We start from the raw sequence: 18,150 nt of genomic DNA on the forward strand, positions 1-18,150 counted from the left end.
TTAGGGTCTGTTTAAGAACACTCTATAGTGCTATGTTCTGACTATTATTGCAGGCTTTCAAAATGCCCAAAAAAAAAACGCCTCTCTGCTCCAAAGTTGTTTTTATTTATTTAGTTCTTCCGGAAAAACAAACTCAGTCATGTTTACGCTAGTTCGAGCAATAACGCCCGTTGAGATGGTAACGCGACACGGCCAGCTTTGGTTAGGGGTGCCTGGCCCTTTAAGGCACGCTTCATGATGCCTTTTAACCCTCCGCTCTCTTATTTCCTCCATCACTTGAACGCCTCATTTTGGCGTCCAACCTTTCCACAGCACCTCTACGGACGAGCACTAATGGAAAAAATCGGCAGAGGTAAATACATTTATACATTTTTTTTTCAATTATATAATCTAAATATATATCTTAAATCATTCACAACATTTTATTGTGTATAAAGGCATTGTTATCAAGCTTAGACGATTGCTGGACAGGTCTTTTCCAACCGAGCAGTTGTATTTGAATCCGTCTCCATCTTGTTATTAATTATTAATTCTGCTTTTAAACTGCGTTTTTTTCCTCCTCTGTACGATCAGACGGGGATGGATACGTGCGGGTCAGCGGTCGTAGTGATGCTAAATATCCTGTTTGGGTTCTGAAACGATGCGTTACGTAATTATATTGTCGCTCGTGCATTAAAAGCAGGATTCGAACGCTGCACCTCTCCGCACTAGCCGGATGCGTACCGAATCGGGCTAACCACGACTAAATGCATCTTAGAAAAGCCATTTTCTATAGAAATTGATCATCAATCTTTGTTTTAGTTACTATTTGATGTGGCCTATTTATTCATTTGGTTTCCTTGCACTCAAACGCCTCATATTTACATATATTATTCATATGAATATTCAATTGAAATTGTTTGCAAGGCGTGTCTTCCTCGAATGACCTGCGTTTTAACTTTAAAACGTGGGTGTGTCGACTAAATGGCTGCCTAAAGCTTCAAAAAAGCCCGGATTTAAAGAAAGAAGTAAATATTTGTTCTGTGGGATATAATAAAAAAAGTACACACTGTAATTGTCTTTTAATATATATTGTGTACAATTGCATTATGGAAAAGTGTGTGTCAAAGTCGCGGCCTGGGGGCCAAATCTGGCCCGCTGCATTATTTTGTGGGACCCGGGAAAGTAAATCATGAGTGCCGACTTTCTGTTTTAGGATCAAATTAAAATGAAGAGTATAGATGTATATTAAATTTCCTGATTTTCCCCTTTTGAATCAATAATTGTCATTTTTTAATCATTTTTTCCTGTTTTTAGTTCAAAAATCATTTTGTAAAATCTAAAAAAAAATATCTAAAATAAACATTGTTTTAGATCTATAAAAATCTGAATATTCAGTGCTCTTAATCCAGTTCTTTTAATCCATTTATGAAAAAAAAAAACTAAATATTATATCTAAAAGGGTCCGGCCCACGTAAAATCAAATGTTTGAAGCTAGCCAAGTTAGCCAGAAGTCATTGCGGTGCGAAAAACCTACCAAAACTGTTTCAATTTACAACAAAATAATTCTACTTACAAACATGTAAAACCTACCAAAACTGTTTCAACTTACAACAAAACGTTCTATTTACAAACATGCTTTTGATTATCGTCACTCTGTCTTCTAGGTGATCTTTCATTGACAATGAATCAAGTCTAGCCCCCACCCAATTGCTTCTTCCCCTCCGATTGGCCTTCACAACTCTAACAATGTCGACAACCTGCCAGCAAGGCTGCACGCCGGCCGTGCGCCTTTGTCAAAAACTCAACCGTCTGAAGACCCTTGAAGACGACATGATGGCCACCTCACTGAAACGCTGCCTCTCCACTTTGGACCTGACCCTCCTTGGCGTTGGCGGCATGGTGGGCTCCGGCCTCTACGTCCTAACGGGCACCTTGGCCAAAGACATCGTGGGCCCCGCCGTCATCGTATCCTTCATTTTTGCCGGTTTTGCCTCTTTGCTAGCAGCGTTTTGCTACGCCGAATTCGGCGCCCGAATCCCGAAGACGGGATCGGCGTATATGTTCACCTACGTCTCCGTGGGCGAAGTATGGGCCTTCCTGATTGGCTGGAATGTCATTTTGGAGAACATGATTGGCGGCGCCGCCGTAGCACGAGCCTGGAGCGGTTATTTGGACTCCATTTTTAACCACGCCATTCAGAACTTTACGGAAACTCACGTTATGAGATGGGATGTCCCGTTTTTGGCTCATTACCCAGATTTATTGGCGGCGGGGATCCTGGTGGTCGCCTCGCTTTTCATTTCTTTCGGGGTTCAAGTTTCGTCCTACCTCAATCATATTTTTTCCACCATTAGCATGTGTGTGATTGTTTTTATCCTCATTTTTGGATTCATGCTGGCAGAACCGGTGAATTGGAGCCAGAAGGAAGGTGGATTCGCACCATTTGGGTGGTCTGGGATCTTGGCGGGCTCGGCTACGTGCTTCTACGCTTTTGTGGGGTTCGATGTGATCGCATCGTCTAGTGAGGAAGCTAAGAATCCGCAGAAGGCTGTACCCGTGGCAACAGCGATATCTTTGGCGTTGGCAGCGGCCGCCTATATCCTGGTTTCCACGGTGCTTACGTTGATGGTTCCCTGGCGTACGCTGGATCCCAACTCGGCATTGTCGGATGCTTTTTTCCGTCGGGGTTACAGTTGGGCTGGAGTCATTGTGGCTGTTGGTTCCATCTGTGGTGAGTGGAATGTGATTTGCTCAAGGGGTGGGCAAACTTTTTCGGTCCCGGGGGTCACATTGACTTAAAAAAATTGACAGATGGGTCAGCAGAAGATATGATACATTTAAAAAAGTGCATCCGTTAACAGTACATATGAAACATAAAGAGAAAAAAAGGACTAAAGTATGAAGATACTCATCACTCATCATTAAAGTCATAAGTACAAAGTCAAGTAAAAAGGAATGTATTAAGAAATATTAAAATGTCATTTTAAAAAAAAATAGAGGGGCTGTAAAACACGAAAAACAAATAAAAGTGGCTTCCGCATCATCATTAAGGAAATGGCGACTTTTTGTTTTAGGATCAAATTAAAATGAAGACTATAGATGTATATTATATTTCCTGATTTTCCCCCTTTTAAATCAATAATTGTAATTTTTTATCAATTTTTTCTCAGTTTTTTTGTTAAAAAATCATTTTGTAAAATCTAAAAATATATTTAAAAAAAGCCAAAATAAACTTTGTATTAGATCTATCAAAAACTGAATATTCAGGCCCTTTAATCCAGTTCATTTAATCCATTTATTAAAAAAAATCTAAATATTATATCTAAAATGGTCCAGCCCACTAGTTTTTCATCAATAATGGTATTCATTTTTGGTGAACTAACAACAAACATAAAAACAACTCACAATATCATGGTTAAATTCTACAACATCTTATTTTAATTTTATTATATTTCTACAATACCTTATTAACCTTTACCAATTCCCCCTTCTAGCCATGAACACCGTCCTCCTCTGCAACCTGTTCTCCCTCCCCCGAATCGTATACGCCATGGCAGAAGACGGCTTATTCTTCGCCATCTTCGCCCGTGTCAATCCCACCACCAAAGTCCCCGTCAACGCCATCTTGGTTTTCGGTTTCCTCATGGCCACCATGTCCCTCGTCTTCGACCTGGAAGCCCTCGTCCAATTCTTATCCATCGGAACTCTCCTAGCCTACACTTTCGTAGCGGCTAGCGTTATCGTCCTCCGCTTCCAACCCGAGAGAAAAACCACCAAGGGGACGTCTTCCACGTCCCCGAATCCCAACGGCGAACCCTCGGCGGCGCCATCGGAACGCCAGAACATATCGGAGGACGGCGAGGAGTTGAAGCAGTACGAGTCTTTCTCTGATAAGATCCAATTGGTGGAGAGGCAGAAAAATGGAGAACGACGTGGACCGGGTCAGCTCAAGGTCTTCTGGGAACCGTATTTGGGACGCCTCATGGGGGACTGCAAACCCGGAGAAGTGGTCGCCATTGGCGTTCTGGGTCTGATAGTCAGCGCTGTTTCATTTTGTGGCGTGCTGGTTTTTGGCCTGGCGCACCTACAGCTTCCATATTGGAGCTATGGAAGCCTATTGGTGGTTTTTAGTCTGGCTTATGTCGTTTGTTTGGTTGTTATTTGGGCTCACGAGCCGCAGACTAACACCAAAACATTCCAGGTGAGAGTTGGGGTTCAGTGGGGGTTTATAATTTGACAAAGAAGAAAAAATTAATTGTTTTTTGTTGTTTTTGTTGTTGTTAGGTGCCTCTTGTTCCATTGGTTCCAGGTGTCAGTATTCTGTTTAATGTATTCCTGATGCTGAAGCTTAGTTATTTGACTTGGATAAGGTTTACCATCTGGATTGCTATTGGTAAGTATGGAGGATTTTATGGTTTGCTTTTGCGCTATTTTAGATCAATTTTTTTTATTGAAAACCTCATATCTGGATTTGTAAGAATGTTTTTGTCGCTACTTTACATGGGAGGTATTCTAAAATAATATTGAAGACCTCATTAATAAGTCAGTACAAAAAGTGGCCATAATTCTGACTCTATTGTCAGATTTTACTGTATTCCACCAAAAAATGTTAGTTCAGAAGCTCCTTTTTGGTCACAATTTTGAAAATTAAGTCATTATCGTGGCCATTTTTTTTCTCTCAATCCTTTTACGTATCATAAAAACAATGAACACAATTATGTAATTATTCTCACATTATCAACCATCCTATCATCTCAATTTATCAATAATTCATTCAGTAAAGATTTATAGATTTACATTTTTTCTTTTTTTTTTCATTTAATCAGTTTTTTTATAGTAACCAAGCTGACACTTTTAACTAGCTTCCTTACACTAACACAGGGTGACCAACACGTGGCTCTCGAGCCTCACCCGGCTCCCTTTTCTATACCCCATGGCCCTTTTGCCACATTTCATGTGTATCTTATTCTTAATCTCTCTTAAAACATACTCCAATTCATCAGGGCACATTTTAACCAAATTATAAATGACATTTTTTTTTAAATTGACAGTTGCATTATGTTAAGCTGCTTCTATCATAAGTTATTGCTCTTTAACTTATACAGTTTAACATTTTTGCCTGATTTTGTCCAACTTTTTCGCTACTTTTGGTCTAAGAGAACCATTTTTTAATGCAAATTCTAATGCGTTTCAGGTCTGGTGGTCTATTTTGGCTACGGAATTTGGCACAGCAAAGAAGGCATGCGAGAACTGCAAGCCAAAGACATGGCCGCCCGCTATGTTGTACTGCCTAGCGGAAGCTTGGTGGAAACCGTGGAATCGGTCCAACCCGAGCAAGAGGACGCCACGACGCAACACGCTAGTAACCCCGCCGCGGAAACCGAAGGTTTTGCTGCAAAAAGATGATGCGTGAGCAAAAACTAGACGATTCTTTCTCACTGGTTTTGACACTTTTGCTTCCTGTACTCGTCGCTCTGCAATTTGTAAGCACAAAAAAACGTTAAGATTTTTTGCGTCCTCTTGTCTTGTGAAGCATATTTTTTTCTCTCCTCACCAAAACGCATCTGGTCAAAACGTACGATATATCAAATCTAGTAGAAATACACTGTATACGGTGCTTTTTCGGTCAATTTGGTAGGGCAAGGTTTTTTGACAACCCTTTTTTAATGGACCGTTAATGTTTATAGCAAACCAAAAAAAATATTAAGACACTAAACTGAGCACAAACGGCAGTTATTTGTCATTTTCTTTAATCTGACAAATATGCAGATTGTTGTCGTTTTCCAAAAGCTTTATGATCGTTCAAACCTCAGCAGTTTTTGATTGACACTTAATCGCCTTCAATTCTTTTTTTGTTGCTGTTTTTGGGTTTTTTTGCAAATTCTTTCAGCGGTTTTTGTTAGAAAATTTTATCACCTTTCAATTTCTTTTTTATTTTTTGCCGTTTTTGTTTTTATTTGCTAATTCTTTCAGCAGTTTTTGTTAGAACATTTTATCACCTTTTAATTTATTTTTTATTTTTTGCTGTTTTTATTTGAAATTTCTTTCAGCAGTTTTTGTTTGACATTTTAATCAACTTTAATTTCTTTTTTATTTTACTGTTTTTGCCATTTGCAAATTCTTCCAGAATTTTTTGCGGGACATTTTAATCACCAATTTCTTTTTGGGCTATTTTTGTTTTTGCAATTTTTTTTTTTACAGTTTTTCTTTGACATTTCAATCACCTTCAATTTCTCTTTTTTGGGCTATTTTTGTTTTTGCAGCAGTTTTCTTTGACATTTTAATCAACCAAAATGTCCTTTTTTGTCTATTTTTGTTCACACATTTTTTTCAGCAATTTTTCTTTGACATCTCAACCACCTTCAATTCCCCCCTTTTTGTTTTTATTTGCAAATTCTTTCACCAGTTTTTCTTTGACATTCTAATCGCCTTCAAAAAATTTTTTGCCTATTTTTGTTTTTATTTCCAAAATTCTTTTGCCTTTGCCTACGTATCTAAAACAAAAAAATCATTTTAACTTAAAACCCTTGCTCGTGACTCTAATGCTCTCATAATATAATTATAGATAGATAGCGGTCATGTGTTCAATTTTTGAAACTCTTTATGTAGCAAGCACACATTTACAAACTGCTAATCTTTAATTCATCCCGACAGGTTCTCTTTAAACGTATGTGAGGCCTCCTTAATCCCAGATTTTGAGTTGACCCCAGTCCACAGTTTGACCTCAACAACAAATATAAACAGACATCCAAATCTACTTTACATTCCCACATTTAATACCAACAATTTTCCACTATTTGTATCATTTTTTTCATGAAACCGTTGGGCCTTAAATACATAAATCAAATAGTTTTATCAAATGGTTAAATAAAGTAACCAATGTTCCAAAATGTAACAACAAAAAATTGGAACAGAATGTAAATGTAACATTTCTCTAAAAAAAATGCACTATTTATTTTTAAAAAAAAGTTTTTTGGTTGATTTTGAAGGACGTTTTGCACCAGGATGTAAACATGTATTAGTTTCCTATATTTCCTTCCTTCATTGATGTTTTTTCTCAAATTCTAAGTTATATCTGTATAAAAATGATGTGACATTTCACTTAAAATAAATGTTATGAAGCAGCATTGACGGAAAACGTCATTCTTAAGAAAAGCTAAATAGATTTAAATCGGATAGTTTGATTTATTTTTCCATGTGACTTCATTGTCATTTTGTCTAATGTCCACCAGATGACTTTTTAAAGACTTTTAAGTGACGACGAGTTAATAACAAACCATGTGAAAAAGCTTAAGACTTTAAAATTACACGCCTGATGACCAAAATCTACAAATGTGCCAATCAGGGATTACTTTAAAGGTCACGAGTCAGCGGAAAAATATGTCACTTGTCTATTTGTGTAGGAATCAGACTTTCCAACATATTAATGTGGTTTCTACAATTAAAAATAGTTATTAAAAAAAGGTTCATTTAAAGCATAGGTATCAAAGTGGCGGCCCGGGGGCCAAATCTGGCCCGCCGTATCATTTTGTGTGGTCCGGGAAAATAAATTATGAGTGCCGATTTTCTGTTTTAGGATCAAATTAAAATGATAGATATAGATGGATATTATATTTTCTCATTTTCCCCCTTTTAAATCAATAATTGCAATTTTTTTAGTTCAAAAATCATTTTGAAGAAACTAAAATTATATTTAAAAAATTGTTTTCCATTTTAATATGGAACGTAATTAAAGAAAAAAAATTGGTTTCCCTGGTAAGAGATTTTCCCTTACTAAGAAAAAAAAACCTAAAATAAACATTGTTTTAAATCTATAAAAAAAATGAATATTCAGGGTTTTTAGTCCACTTCTTTTAATCCATTTATAAAACCAATCTAAATATTATATCTAAAATGGTTGTATGGTTATGTAAATGTGGTCCTGGTTTATCTTTATAAAAGATAGTTTGAAGTGCTACTGTTGTCATGGAAACTCATTCTTTGTGAAATTGCGTCAATCCAGTTTTGAAGATTTTTCGCTTGATGTGATTTGAATATTTTTTGTCAAAAACTGTGTTTCCCATGTCAATGATTCATTCTCTTTCTGGGTTTTACACTCCGATGTGACGTTTTCTGACTTTTAGGAATGGTGGGTTTGAGATTGAGATGAAGATTTTGAAGAGAGATATTCTCGGGCATCAAGGGGGTCACTTGAACCGAATCTTCCATACTTGTTGTCGTCCAACCGCCATCTAATGTGATAACTCTGTTACTTCTATTGCTGTATCCCGACCAGGGTGCCTGTCTGGTTCTGAAATGAAAGGATTGACGCAAATGGATCATTTAGGAGTGGAACTGGATTGAAAATAACTCACGTTGAGCTTCTTTGAATCTGGATCATGGAGTGAACTTGATCCAGCGATGAACCGGCTGAGTATAATCGACATGTTTTCAGAGGTGATTTTTCCTGTCCAATGAAACAAACTGACTTTATTACCATTTTGTGATTGAGTAATTAACGTTTTTAATACCATCTGTTCATTTAATTGTTGTGAAAGGGTTCTTGACAATCAATCCTGATCCAAAACTAAGTAAAACCAGGTTGTCTGTGTGAGGATTAGTTGGGGTTTTGGTTATTTTGTATGCTTTTTACCTATTATGTCTATTTTTCAGAGTTTCCCTTCCCTCATGTGATCAGGTGTGTGTACTTTGTAATCAACTCTTGTCTATCTATTTAAACCCTGTGTGTTTGTTAGCCTCGGTTAGGTCGTCTGTTGTTTTTGCATCATGCTAATTTGCTATGTCATGTTCCAAGGGCCTTAATTTCCCATAACAAGTTTTTTTTTTTTTTTTATTGGATTGGATTGAATTGGATAACTTTATTCATCCCGTATTCGGGAAATTTTGTTGTCACGGTAGCAAGAGGGTGAGAATACAGACACAGAAAAAGACATTTTAGACATAAATAGATAGGTAATAAGTAAGTTAATAAATAAATACATGAATAAATATATAAATAAGCGTGTTATCCAAGACACAACAGTACCGAGACTAAAAAACACACACAGGTTTTAAATAGAATGACAAGAGTTGATTATCAGGATGGATACAACAGGCGAAAAGCAAACAAAACAACCAAAACCCCAACTAACCCTTACAGTCTGTCATTTTTTGCTACCCACCAGAAATTGGTACCTTCCCATTTAGCCTTACCTTAAGATGATCCAGTTGCGACTCCCTTAACTTAGCCAGACTGCCATTAAGTGTAGCATTCTCCCTCTTCAGCACTCGGATGCGAATCAAATTCGCCTGCAACTGTTTCTCCATATCCAAAAGTACATTACCTGTACCTTATGATGAGTATAATAATCAATATCACTTATGCAAATGCAATAATGACCAAAGAAATAGTGGAGATAGGCTTACTTTTTGGTCGAGCATGAGCTAGAGGACTAAGTTCCGGGAATGCCACCAACAACCTCTCCGTCTCCTTGAAAGTCTCCAAACTTTGTTGGAGCTCCGCCATGTTGCTTTGGAAGTCATCTATTTGCGTTTGGAGGGTCTGTTTTTCGCTCTCAAGGTGCGAACAGATGTCCTTTTGGGAGAAAAATAGCAGATCGAAGTGTTATTTGGAGGTTTGATTTGTACATGTACCGTATTTTCACGACTATAAGGGGCACTTAAAAGTCTTAAATTTTCTCCAAAATAGACAGTGCGCCTTATAATACAGTGCGCTTAATATATGGAAAAAGACTGAAAAACAAAACCGAAAAACCACCACTGTCGGATATTAAAAAAACACAAACGCCTGAACTGAATACTAAATACTGTTAAATATGCAGATGCCATCTTAGTTTACAAAATCTTCCATCATATAGCTCCTCCCCCACTGCAAGATTTTATACAAAAAAATCCAAAACATCAACAATGGCTGGCTCTAGAGGTGACTGTAAAGTAGTGAGTGCTTCATACCTGGAAGTCAATAGCAATTACCGTATTTTCACCACTATAAGGCGCACTTAAAAGTCTTACATTTTCTCCAAAATAGACAGTGCGCCTTTTAATACAGTGCGCCTTATATATGGAAAAAAAATGTCATTCATTGAGGGTGCGCCTTATAGTCGTGAAAATACGGTAGTCCGGGTTTGAAATACCTGTTGTGAAGAGAGCTGTGTTTGCAGTTCCTCATTTTCCTTGGACATCCTTTGCACCTGATTGGTCAGTTTAAGTTCTCTTTCTTCACTCTCTTCCAGTCTTTTTTGTAGCTGTTCGCATTCTTCGTCCAGAGCTTCCAATCGTTGTCGCAAGGAATTTTGCTTGCTATCCATTGACTGTTCGTACGGAAGAGAAAATAATTAAAATCTGGAAAAGTCATGTGGCCCGAGAATGTTGTCTGACCTCTAGGTGGCGACGGGCGCTGTTGCATTTGGCTTTTTCTCTTTCCAAAAGTAAATCAGCCTCGCCAAGTTGACTTGCAAATTGCTGCATTCGCTCCTGTAATTTGGAATAGGCTTCTTCCTGTATGTGTTGTGTATCCAGTTTTTTCTGCAAAGTATTTCTTTGGTTCTCTAAAAAGCAAAACAGAGTGACATAGCATGGTTATATTTCTTTTAAAATTGGAGTTTTCACGTCAAAGTGGCGGCCCAGGGGCCAAATCTGGCCCGCCGCATCATTTTGTGCGGCCCGGGAAAGTAAATCATGAGTGCTGATTTTCTGTTTTAGGATCAAATTAAAATTAAGACTATAGATGTATGTCAAATTTCCTGATTTTTCCTCTTTTAAATCAATAATTGTCAGTTTTTAATATTTTTTTCAGTTTTTAGTTCAAAAATAATTTTGTAAAATCTAAAAATATATTTAAAAAAAACCTCAAATCAACATTGTTTTAGATCTATAAAAAACTGAATATTCAGGGTTTTTAATCCAGTTCTTTTAATCCATTTATAAAATTTAAAAAATCTAAATATTATATCTAAAATGATCGGCCCAGGTGAATTCAAGTTGACGTTAAAGCGGCTTTGTGCAATGCCATTGGCTGGCCACCAATTTAGGGTGTCAGTAGTGAGCTGGGATAGGCTCCATCACCCCCTACGAACCCTACAGTTCAGAAAATGACTGTTTAAAACTTTGTCTTACCAAGATCTTGCAGTCTTTTTTGTTGTATTGCTCCTTCTTCTGACAAATCAGAGTAATTCTTCTTTAGGGACCCATATTCTGTTTTAAAAAAAACAATAATAACAATATTTAAAAATAGTTCCCTTGAACCTGTTTACCAGAACACATTTTCATCATCACCTCACCTGTTTTGAGTAGTCGATACTCATTGGAAAGCTTTTGTTCCGTTTCCTTCATACTTGCCTGAGCTTTTTGTAAAGCCTTTTCCAACTCGACAATTATGGATTTCTGCTTTTCTACTTCTTTCCTTACACTTTCAATATCAATTTCTAATTTATCTCCACGCCGTTCCGAAGCCTCGAGTTTCATCGTAACTTGCTCGACTGTACCTCGCACATCTTGTACGTGTTTTGTCAGTCGCTGCAAATCTTGCAAATGCTCGCTAGCCCACAAGGAAACGTCAATAGGCGTCGTTGGTTCAACGCCATCTTGCTCGGCGACTAAAACTGAGTGCAAAGAAGAGGGTAAACCCTCACCGTGAAGAAGTTCTACCAAAATATTCCCTGACTTTCTCATAAAAGACTGCGATTCCTGACATGTACTGCAGGGAGTCAATAGGGATTCCTCAGTTTGACAGCTTATGTTAAATGTATCAATATCAGGATAAAATGGCGGATAGGGACTGCCACTGAAGGGGGGTGTGTCTTCTCCTACGTTCTTATTACAGCTGGAGATTTCTGCTTGTATGTTGGGTTCATTGCATATCTGACATAAGAGACAAAGAAATAGATATAGTTATTGCAGTACACAGGGAATTTCTGATTACTTTTTGAGTATTTTCCGGACTATAAGTCGCACTTTTTTTTTCATAATTCGACTCGACGAATACTCAAGTTTGACTAATTTATGTATTAGCCTGTTATGTTTTTTTTCTTTCATAAACTGTTGCTATTTCTGATTGAATAATGAACATAAATATTATAGTAATATAATAATGTTATAATATTATTATAGTATTTTTTTTCCTTTTGTTTGATCGGTGCGACTTATACTCAGGTGCAACTTATAGTCCGAAGAATATGGTACTTTTATGAATTTTTGGAAGTATTTCAAACCTTCATGTTGGAAAATTGAAGTAAATGACTCCAGTATTTTTTAACAACAAGTCCAATTGATGTGTATTCTTTTTGATCAGCTGGTTGATTCCTGATGGGACTGTGTTGTTCAAAATAAACATTGGATGCTTGTAGAAGGAGAAGTAGCCTTAAATTATAGGAGTAAGATTGTGTTATGTTAAGCATATGATATTTCAAAAGAAAATGTCCATGCACTGTAATGATTGTTTATTTACCTGTCTATCACTAACTCCAGTAGAACAATGTGTGCATGCTGGTTGAATTCCTCATCTCCATGCATGAAGCTGTATTGCTTTAAATCTAAATCCAGATTGCCAGAAAGTTTATCCGGGAATTTCCAAGAAAAAATCTGCATCGGTCCAGTTGTCGAAAAAACATCAACAGTGACACCTTGAAGGTCGGTGAGATCCCTGTGAAGACTTTCGATACAATCCTGGCGACCAAGAAACTGCATTTTGGTAATATGGTATTTTTTTTTATAAGGAGAGCAGAAATGTTGACATGACAAGGAATTCTTTGTTGACGTTTCGTCCCCTTGGCAACCTACCGGAGAGAAACTCCAAGTTCCAGAGTGCTTTGCGGCATGCGACCGGAAGTGGTGCTCCGCCATTGAACGCAAGAAGACCACGCAGTTGGTTTTCAGATTTCTTTTACGTTTATTTGTTTACGACGCAGTGGACTTTTCCTCCAAATCGAGCACCCATTTAAACTCTAAATTACCCGAATTTGGGTTTTAGCTTGCTTCTGGGTGCATTAAAAGACGCAATCATGCCGCCTGGCCCTGTTCAAATTGTTCAGCCTGAAATCAACCCGAAGGTAATGTTAGCATTGCTATATTAGCTGACGTTAGCTAGTGACAGATCCCACAATTCATATTATTAATTATAGCTAGTTCGTACGGTAATCATACTGGTTTGTTGTGCGTTTTAATCCTCTGTATGTTTAACATTAAGTCCGTTCTAGATGTTTTGCATTATTTTCCATACACCCGCCAATTGTCATTGGTCGTTTATTTGCCGATGAGGGGAATGAATGAGGCTATTTTTATTTTGTATGTTTTTTTTTTTTTTTTAACGCACTATTGTGCTTGCTGCAGGTTGAAACTCCTGAAGATGCCCCGAATAATGCCCCCGCAACCAAACCAATTGTTGGTATTATATACCCACCACCTGAAGTCCGAAACATCGTCGACAAAACAGCCAGTTTTGTTGCTAGGTAGGTTACCAGGCAAATATTACATACACTTAAAATGTTGTTTATATTCTGGCATGTTGCTTCATCAAGTGTTGTCTATTTTCAGAAATGGACCCGAATTTGAAGCAAGAATCCGTCAAAATGAAATCAACAATCCCAAATTCAATTTCCTCAACCCAAATGATCCATACCACGCTTATTACCGACACAAAGTTAATGAGTTCAAAGAAGGCAAAGCCCTGGAACCATCAGCAGCTGTCCCAAAAGTTATGCAGCAGACCATGCAACAGAACCAACAACTTCCTCAGAAAGTACGACATGACCATTTTTTGCACTTGCCTAAAATTCCATATAAAATTTTTAATTTTATGTGATTTAATTTTGTTTTTGTGCCCCCAAAGGTGCAGGTAATCCAGGAAGCTATCATTCCTAAAGAGCCACCTCCCGAGTTTGAGTTCATCGCGGATCCTCCATCAATTGCCGCATTCGATCTGGACGTGGTCAAACTCACCGCCCAATTTGTCGCCCGAAATGGCCGTCAGTTTTTGACTCAACTCATGCAGAAGGAACAGAGAAACTACCAGTTTGATTTCCTAAGGCCGCAACACAGCCTTTTCAACTACTTCACCAAATTAGTTGAGCAGTATACCAAGGTGAGCTAATATTTGCTTTGAGATACAAGACAATTCAAAAAAATGATTTGAGATATGAGTAAATTGACATAAATTTGGTCTCGGAACGCATTAAGCTCGTATCTCAAGGTATTCTGGTATATCCGTTACTGGATTTCTTCTCCAATTTTCTTACAGATGGTCGTCTTCTTCACACTAAAGATATATTATGGATGCTACAAAAAATAAATTCATTTTTGTAATCTCCATCCGCAGATTTTAATCCCTCCGAAAGGCCTGCTGATCAAGATGAAGAAGGAAGCTGAGAATCCAAAAGACGTAATGGACCAGGTGAGGTACCGTGTTGAATGGGCCAAGTACCAGGAACGTGAAAGAAAGAAGGAAGAAGAGGAAAGAGAGAAGGAACGAGTAGCGTATGCTCAAATCGACTGGCATGACTTTGTGGTGGTGGAGACGGTGGATTTCCAGCCCAACGAGCAAGGTACTTTAGTCAGTCACTATCCTAAAATTGAAATTGTGAATCAGGGGGGGCTTATATGAGGGAAATTGTAAAATTCTATGATTTTTAAAGCAATTTTAAGGGTGCGGCTTATACGTGGACGCGACTTATATGCGAGAAAATACGGTAATTCACTTTGAAAGTGATTTTAAGATGATACAGTGCTAGCATAGACTACCTATATTCTCATCAATAGTACTGCAGAAAAAAATGGAGTGGGAAATTTTTGACCTGAAATCCCAGTATGAAATGTTTTTGTTTTTTTTTAATTGATTTTCAGGACACTTCCCGCCACCCACAACCCCCGAGGAGTTGGGAGCTCGCATCCTAATCCAAGAGCGCTATGAAAAATATGGCGAGAGTGAGGAAGTCGAAATGGAAGTTGAAAGCGATGACGAGAATGATGAACGGGAGGTGCGGAATGTCAGCCAGATACCGCAAATGGATCAAGATACACAAGTCCAGGACATGGACGAGGTAAAAAAATATAATAAAATAATACACTCTATTGTAATAACAATTTCCATTGCATTCACATCTACTGTTTTATCATGATTATATATATTTTTTCAACAACAAACCAGGAAACCATAATAATTTTGATGCTTTCTAGGGTTCTGATGACGATGATGACGGCATTAAAATGTCACTGCCTCCCAGCAACCCAATGCCACCCCCACTACCCCCAACTCCAGACCAAGTTATCATTCGCAAAGACTACGATCCAAAAGGTATGGGCTGCCTCCATTTTAGATCTTTTGAAACCACTCAGAAAGCCAAGCCATCTCACGTACACGATGATTTTATACGTTGATTTCCATCAGCTTCCAAAGCGCCGGCGCCGGTCATCACTTCAGGAGAGTATCTCATCTCGCCCATCACCGGCGAGAAGATTCCCGCCAGTAAAATCCCAGAGCACATGCGTATCGGTCTGCTGGATCCACGCTGGTTGGAGCAACGAGATCGGAGCATCAGAGACCGTCAGACGGAAGATGAAGTCTACGCTCCCGGAATGGATATCGATAGCAGCTTGAAGCAACTGGCCGAGAGGCGTACCGATATCTTTGGTGTGGAAGAGACGGCCATCGGTAAGAAGATTGGAGAAGAAGAAATCCAGAAGCCGGAGGAAAAGGTGCGTCCCGCCTTGTCCATATACTGTAATATCTTGAGATATGAGCGTAATGCGTTCCAAGCTCATATGTTAATTTACTCGTATCTCAAATCAATTTTTCTCAGAGAGGAAAAACTAAATAAGTCATCTTTCACCCACCAGGCTGTCTTGTACGCTCTTATCTCAAGGCAAATATGTTAGGCCACTCGTATGTCAAGGTATTACGTCAGATGTGTCAAAGTTGCGGCCCGGGGGCCAAATCGGGCCCGCCGCATCATTTTGTGTGGCCCGGGAAAGAAAATCTTGAGTGCCAACTTTCTGTTTTAGATTAAATTAAAATGAAGATTAGAAATGTATATTAAATTTCTTGATTTTCCCCCTTTTTAAATCAATCATTGTCATTTTTAATTATTTTTTTCTGTGTTTTTAGTTCAAAAATCAGTTTGTAAAATCTAAAAATAAATTTAAAAAAAAGCTAAAATCAACATTATTTTAAATCTATAAAAAAAACTGAATATTCAGGGCTTTTAATCCAGTTATTTTAATCCATTTATTAAAAAAATCTAAATATATCTAAAATGGTCCATCCCACATGAATTCAAGTTGACATTAATGCGGCCCGCGCCCCAACATTGAATTACGGTATTGGGGATTTTCTGACACTTTTCCTGAAATTTACTGTTATTTTGTTCCCCCCTTCAGGTCACCTGGGATGGCCACTCAGGCAGCATGGCACGCACCCAGCAAGCCGCGCAAGCTAACATCACCCTTCAAGAGCAGATCGAAGCCATTCACAAGGCCAAAGGCCTGGTGGGAGAAGATGACAATAAGGAGAAGATCGGACCAAGCAAGCCCATTGACTCTCACCACATGCCTCCCATGTCGGCTGCGTCCATCATGTCCAAACCTGGCCCTCCCATGCCAACACTGCAACGTCCCCCCACCAACGTAGGTCACTGAGGTTTGTCCATCTTTATCATGCTGGCCTTTCTCACCGTCTACCTGTCTTGCTTTCAGCTTGGCCCTCCGGTTCGCACCACCCTTTTGTCAGCCGTGCCTGTGATTCCAAGACCACCCGTGGCCCCCGTTGTACGCTTGGGTCCAGGACAGGTTTTAACCTCCATGCCCCCCATGCTATCTGCTCCCCGCATCAATGTGGTTCCCATGCCACCAACAGCACCCCATATGATGGCTCCCAGACCACCTCCCATGGTCGTTCCTGCCAGTAAGATCGATAAATTCCTCTTAAGAAATTAACTGAAATTGCCTTCTAATGTTTTAAATCCTTGCTATTCAGCTTTTGTTCCTGCTCCACCTGTACCACAACCCCCGAATATTATTCCCGCACCGCCTCCTCATCCTTCAATGGCTCACGATGATGAGCCAATGAGCAAGAAGATGAAGACGGAAGATAATCTTATGCCGGAGGAGGAGTTTCTTCGCAGAAACAAGGTTTTTTTTTTTGTCATATGAAAAATAATATTATTTTTGGTAATACGGTCTTTCTGGGGTTGTCTTTACTGTTTAAAAATGGGTATTTTGTTGTTTCTTAAGGGTCCTGTGGCAGTCAAAATCCAAGTTCCCAACATGCAGGACAAGCCAGAATGGAAGCTCGCTGGACAAGTTCTCAATTTCACTGTCCCGCTTACAGACCAGGTGATTGGTCTGCTTTTTTTGGGGATTTCCATGGGAAACCTGAACTCAACATATGCATACCTAATGCTTAAATACCATTTGATTTAGGACTGCTATAATGGGAATGTAAAATATCATTTTTTTCCCCCAGGTTTCTGTTATTAAAGTCAAAATCCATGAAGCAACAGGCATGCCTGCAGGAAAGCAGAAGTTGCAATATGAGGTAAATTTACTCTTGTTAAATCCCAAAAGAAATATGTATGGCAGACTCATTTATTTCTATTTTGGTGTTTTTTTTCAGGGCATTTTCATCAAGGATTCCAACTCTCTGGCCTATTATAATATGGTCATTGGTTCAGTCATTCATTTGGGGCTGAAAGAGAGAGGTGGAAGGAAGAAATGAGCCTCTCTGGAAAGAAGATTTTTCAGTCAAATCTTTAAAATTGGATCTGTTTGTTTATTAGGTCCCCAATTACAAATGTCGTCGTATCTAGTCTTGTGCTCTTATTATATCTTTGTTTACCTTTCTGTTATGTTATTTTAGTCATTCAAATTATATGATGAGGATATTTTAATCATTGCCTGCCATTCATGGCACAGAACTTCTAATCCGTTAAGACTGGTCTCCCAGTCTAAATTAATTGGACGTCTAGTGCTGTCAATGGCAGCGAAAGATAGGCATTCCCAGCTAAAAAATGATTGGACGTCTCGCTTCTTTAGTAACAGCCAATGAGTATTGACTCAGTTTCAATTCTGTGCATTTTTATTTGTTAATAAAGTCAAAAGGAGCCCAATTTGACTGAATATTTTAGTCACAAACATGACAAATACAGTAGCTCAAATCTCTACTCAGAGACATTTTTCCAC

General features: G+C 38.5%; 4 protein-coding genes across 5 annotated transcripts; 2 read left to right on the forward strand and 2 right to left on the reverse strand.

Moving 5' to 3' along the window:
- The first annotated feature begins 109 nt into the window (after positions 1-109).
- slc7a4 (solute carrier family 7 member 4) lies at positions 110-8,716 on the forward strand. 2 transcript variants are annotated; one of them, XM_077714359.1, is made up of 6 exons: positions 110-352; positions 1,647-2,713; positions 3,477-4,183; positions 4,267-4,375; positions 5,177-5,391; positions 8,258-8,716. In XM_077714359.1, exons 2-5 carry the CDS (start codon positions 1,729-1,731, stop codon positions 5,386-5,388), a joined length of 2,013 nt encoding a protein of 670 aa, XP_077570485.1. In that variant the 5' UTR covers positions 110-352; positions 1,647-1,728; the 3' UTR covers positions 5,389-5,391; positions 8,258-8,716. The 2 variants fall into 2 exon arrangements, with proteins under 2 accessions (XP_077570485.1, XP_077570483.1); XM_077714357.1 differs by lacking the exon at positions 8,258-8,716 and having other exon boundaries at positions 112-352; positions 5,177-7,109.
- LOC144195030 (uncharacterized) lies at positions 6,420-9,311 on the reverse strand. Its single transcript, XM_077714362.1, has 3 exons — positions 9,175-9,311; positions 8,337-8,428; positions 6,420-8,272 (listed from the first exon to the last, which is right to left on the reverse strand). Exons 1-3 carry the CDS (start codon positions 9,286-9,288, stop codon positions 8,047-8,049), a joined length of 432 nt encoding a protein of 143 aa, XP_077570488.1. The 5' UTR covers positions 9,289-9,311; the 3' UTR covers positions 6,420-8,046.
- An 18-nt stretch (positions 9,312-9,329) lies between these two features.
- On the reverse strand, positions 9,330-12,748 carry LOC144195028 (coiled-coil domain-containing protein 157-like). Its single transcript, XM_077714360.1, has 7 exons — positions 12,428-12,748; positions 12,192-12,339; positions 11,262-11,841; positions 11,098-11,175; positions 10,360-10,529; positions 10,116-10,292; positions 9,330-9,556 (listed from the first exon to the last, which is right to left on the reverse strand). Exons 1-7 carry the CDS (start codon positions 12,664-12,666, stop codon positions 9,341-9,343), a joined length of 1,608 nt encoding a protein of 535 aa, XP_077570486.1. The 5' UTR covers positions 12,667-12,748; the 3' UTR covers positions 9,330-9,340.
- A 13-nt stretch (positions 12,749-12,761) lies between these two features.
- On the forward strand, positions 12,762-18,077 carry sf3a1 (splicing factor 3a, subunit 1). The gene is made up of 14 exons (XM_077714356.1): positions 12,762-13,028; positions 13,309-13,427; positions 13,513-13,717; positions 13,808-14,059; positions 14,294-14,519; positions 14,818-15,014; positions 15,151-15,268; positions 15,362-15,669; positions 16,351-16,596; positions 16,666-16,873; positions 16,946-17,100; positions 17,203-17,304; positions 17,435-17,506; positions 17,585-18,077. The coding sequence occupies exons 1-14, from the start codon at positions 12,981-12,983 to the stop codon at positions 17,684-17,686; spliced, it is 2,358 nt and encodes a 785-aa protein (XP_077570482.1). The 5' UTR covers positions 12,762-12,980; the 3' UTR covers positions 17,687-18,077.
- Positions 18,078-18,150: the final 73 nt, after the last annotated feature.

Source organism: Stigmatopora nigra, chromosome 4 (assembly GCF_051989575.1).
Source record: "Stigmatopora nigra isolate UIUO_SnigA chromosome 4, RoL_Snig_1.1, whole genome shotgun sequence".
Lineage (NCBI taxonomy): Eukaryota > Metazoa > Chordata > Actinopteri > Syngnathiformes > Syngnathidae > Stigmatopora > Stigmatopora nigra.

Bases quoted from the DNA above. Each gene is read 5' to 3' on its own strand.
- LOC144195030 (XM_077714362.1), bottom strand. From the start codon at position 9,288: ATGGAGAAACAGTTGCAGGCGAATTTGATTCGCATCCGAGTGCTGAAG. The intron at 8,429-9,174 runs GTAAGGCTAAAT...TTCATTGGACAG, and splicing joins CGCAACTGGATCATCTTAAG to GAAAAATCACCTCTGAAAAC. The intron at 8,273-8,336 runs GTGAGTTATTTT...CTTTCATTTCAG, and splicing joins CAGATTCAAAGAAGCTCAAC to AACCAGACAGGCACCCTGGT.
- slc7a4 (XM_077714359.1), top strand. From the start codon at position 1,729: ATGTCGACAACCTGCCAGCAAGGCTGCACGCCGGCCGTGCGCCTTTGT. The intron at 4,184-4,266 runs GTGAGAGTTGGG...TGTTGTTGTTAG, and splicing joins CTAACACCAAAACATTCCAG to GTGCCTCTTGTTCCATTGGT. The intron at 4,376-5,176 runs GTAAGTATGGAG...AATGCGTTTCAG, and splicing joins TACCATCTGGATTGCTATTG to GTCTGGTGGTCTATTTTGGC.
- LOC144195028 (XM_077714360.1), bottom strand. From the start codon at position 12,666: ATGCAGTTTCTTGGTCGCCAGGATTGTATCGAAAGTCTTCACAGGGAT. The intron at 12,340-12,427 runs GTAAATAAACAA...CTATAATTTAAG, and splicing joins CTGGAGTTAGTGATAGACAG to GCTACTTCTCCTTCTACAAG. The intron at 9,557-10,115 runs GTATTTCAAACC...TTCTCCCAAAAG, and splicing joins CACAGCTCTCTTCACAACAG to GACATCTGTTCGCACCTTGA.
- sf3a1 (XM_077714356.1), top strand. From the start codon at position 12,981: ATGCCGCCTGGCCCTGTTCAAATTGTTCAGCCTGAAATCAACCCGAAG. The intron at 14,520-14,817 runs GTACTTTAGTCA...ATTGATTTTCAG, and splicing joins TTTCCAGCCCAACGAGCAAG to GACACTTCCCGCCACCCACA. The intron at 17,101-17,202 runs GTTTTTTTTTTT...TTGTTTCTTAAG, and splicing joins AGTTTCTTCGCAGAAACAAG to GGTCCTGTGGCAGTCAAAAT.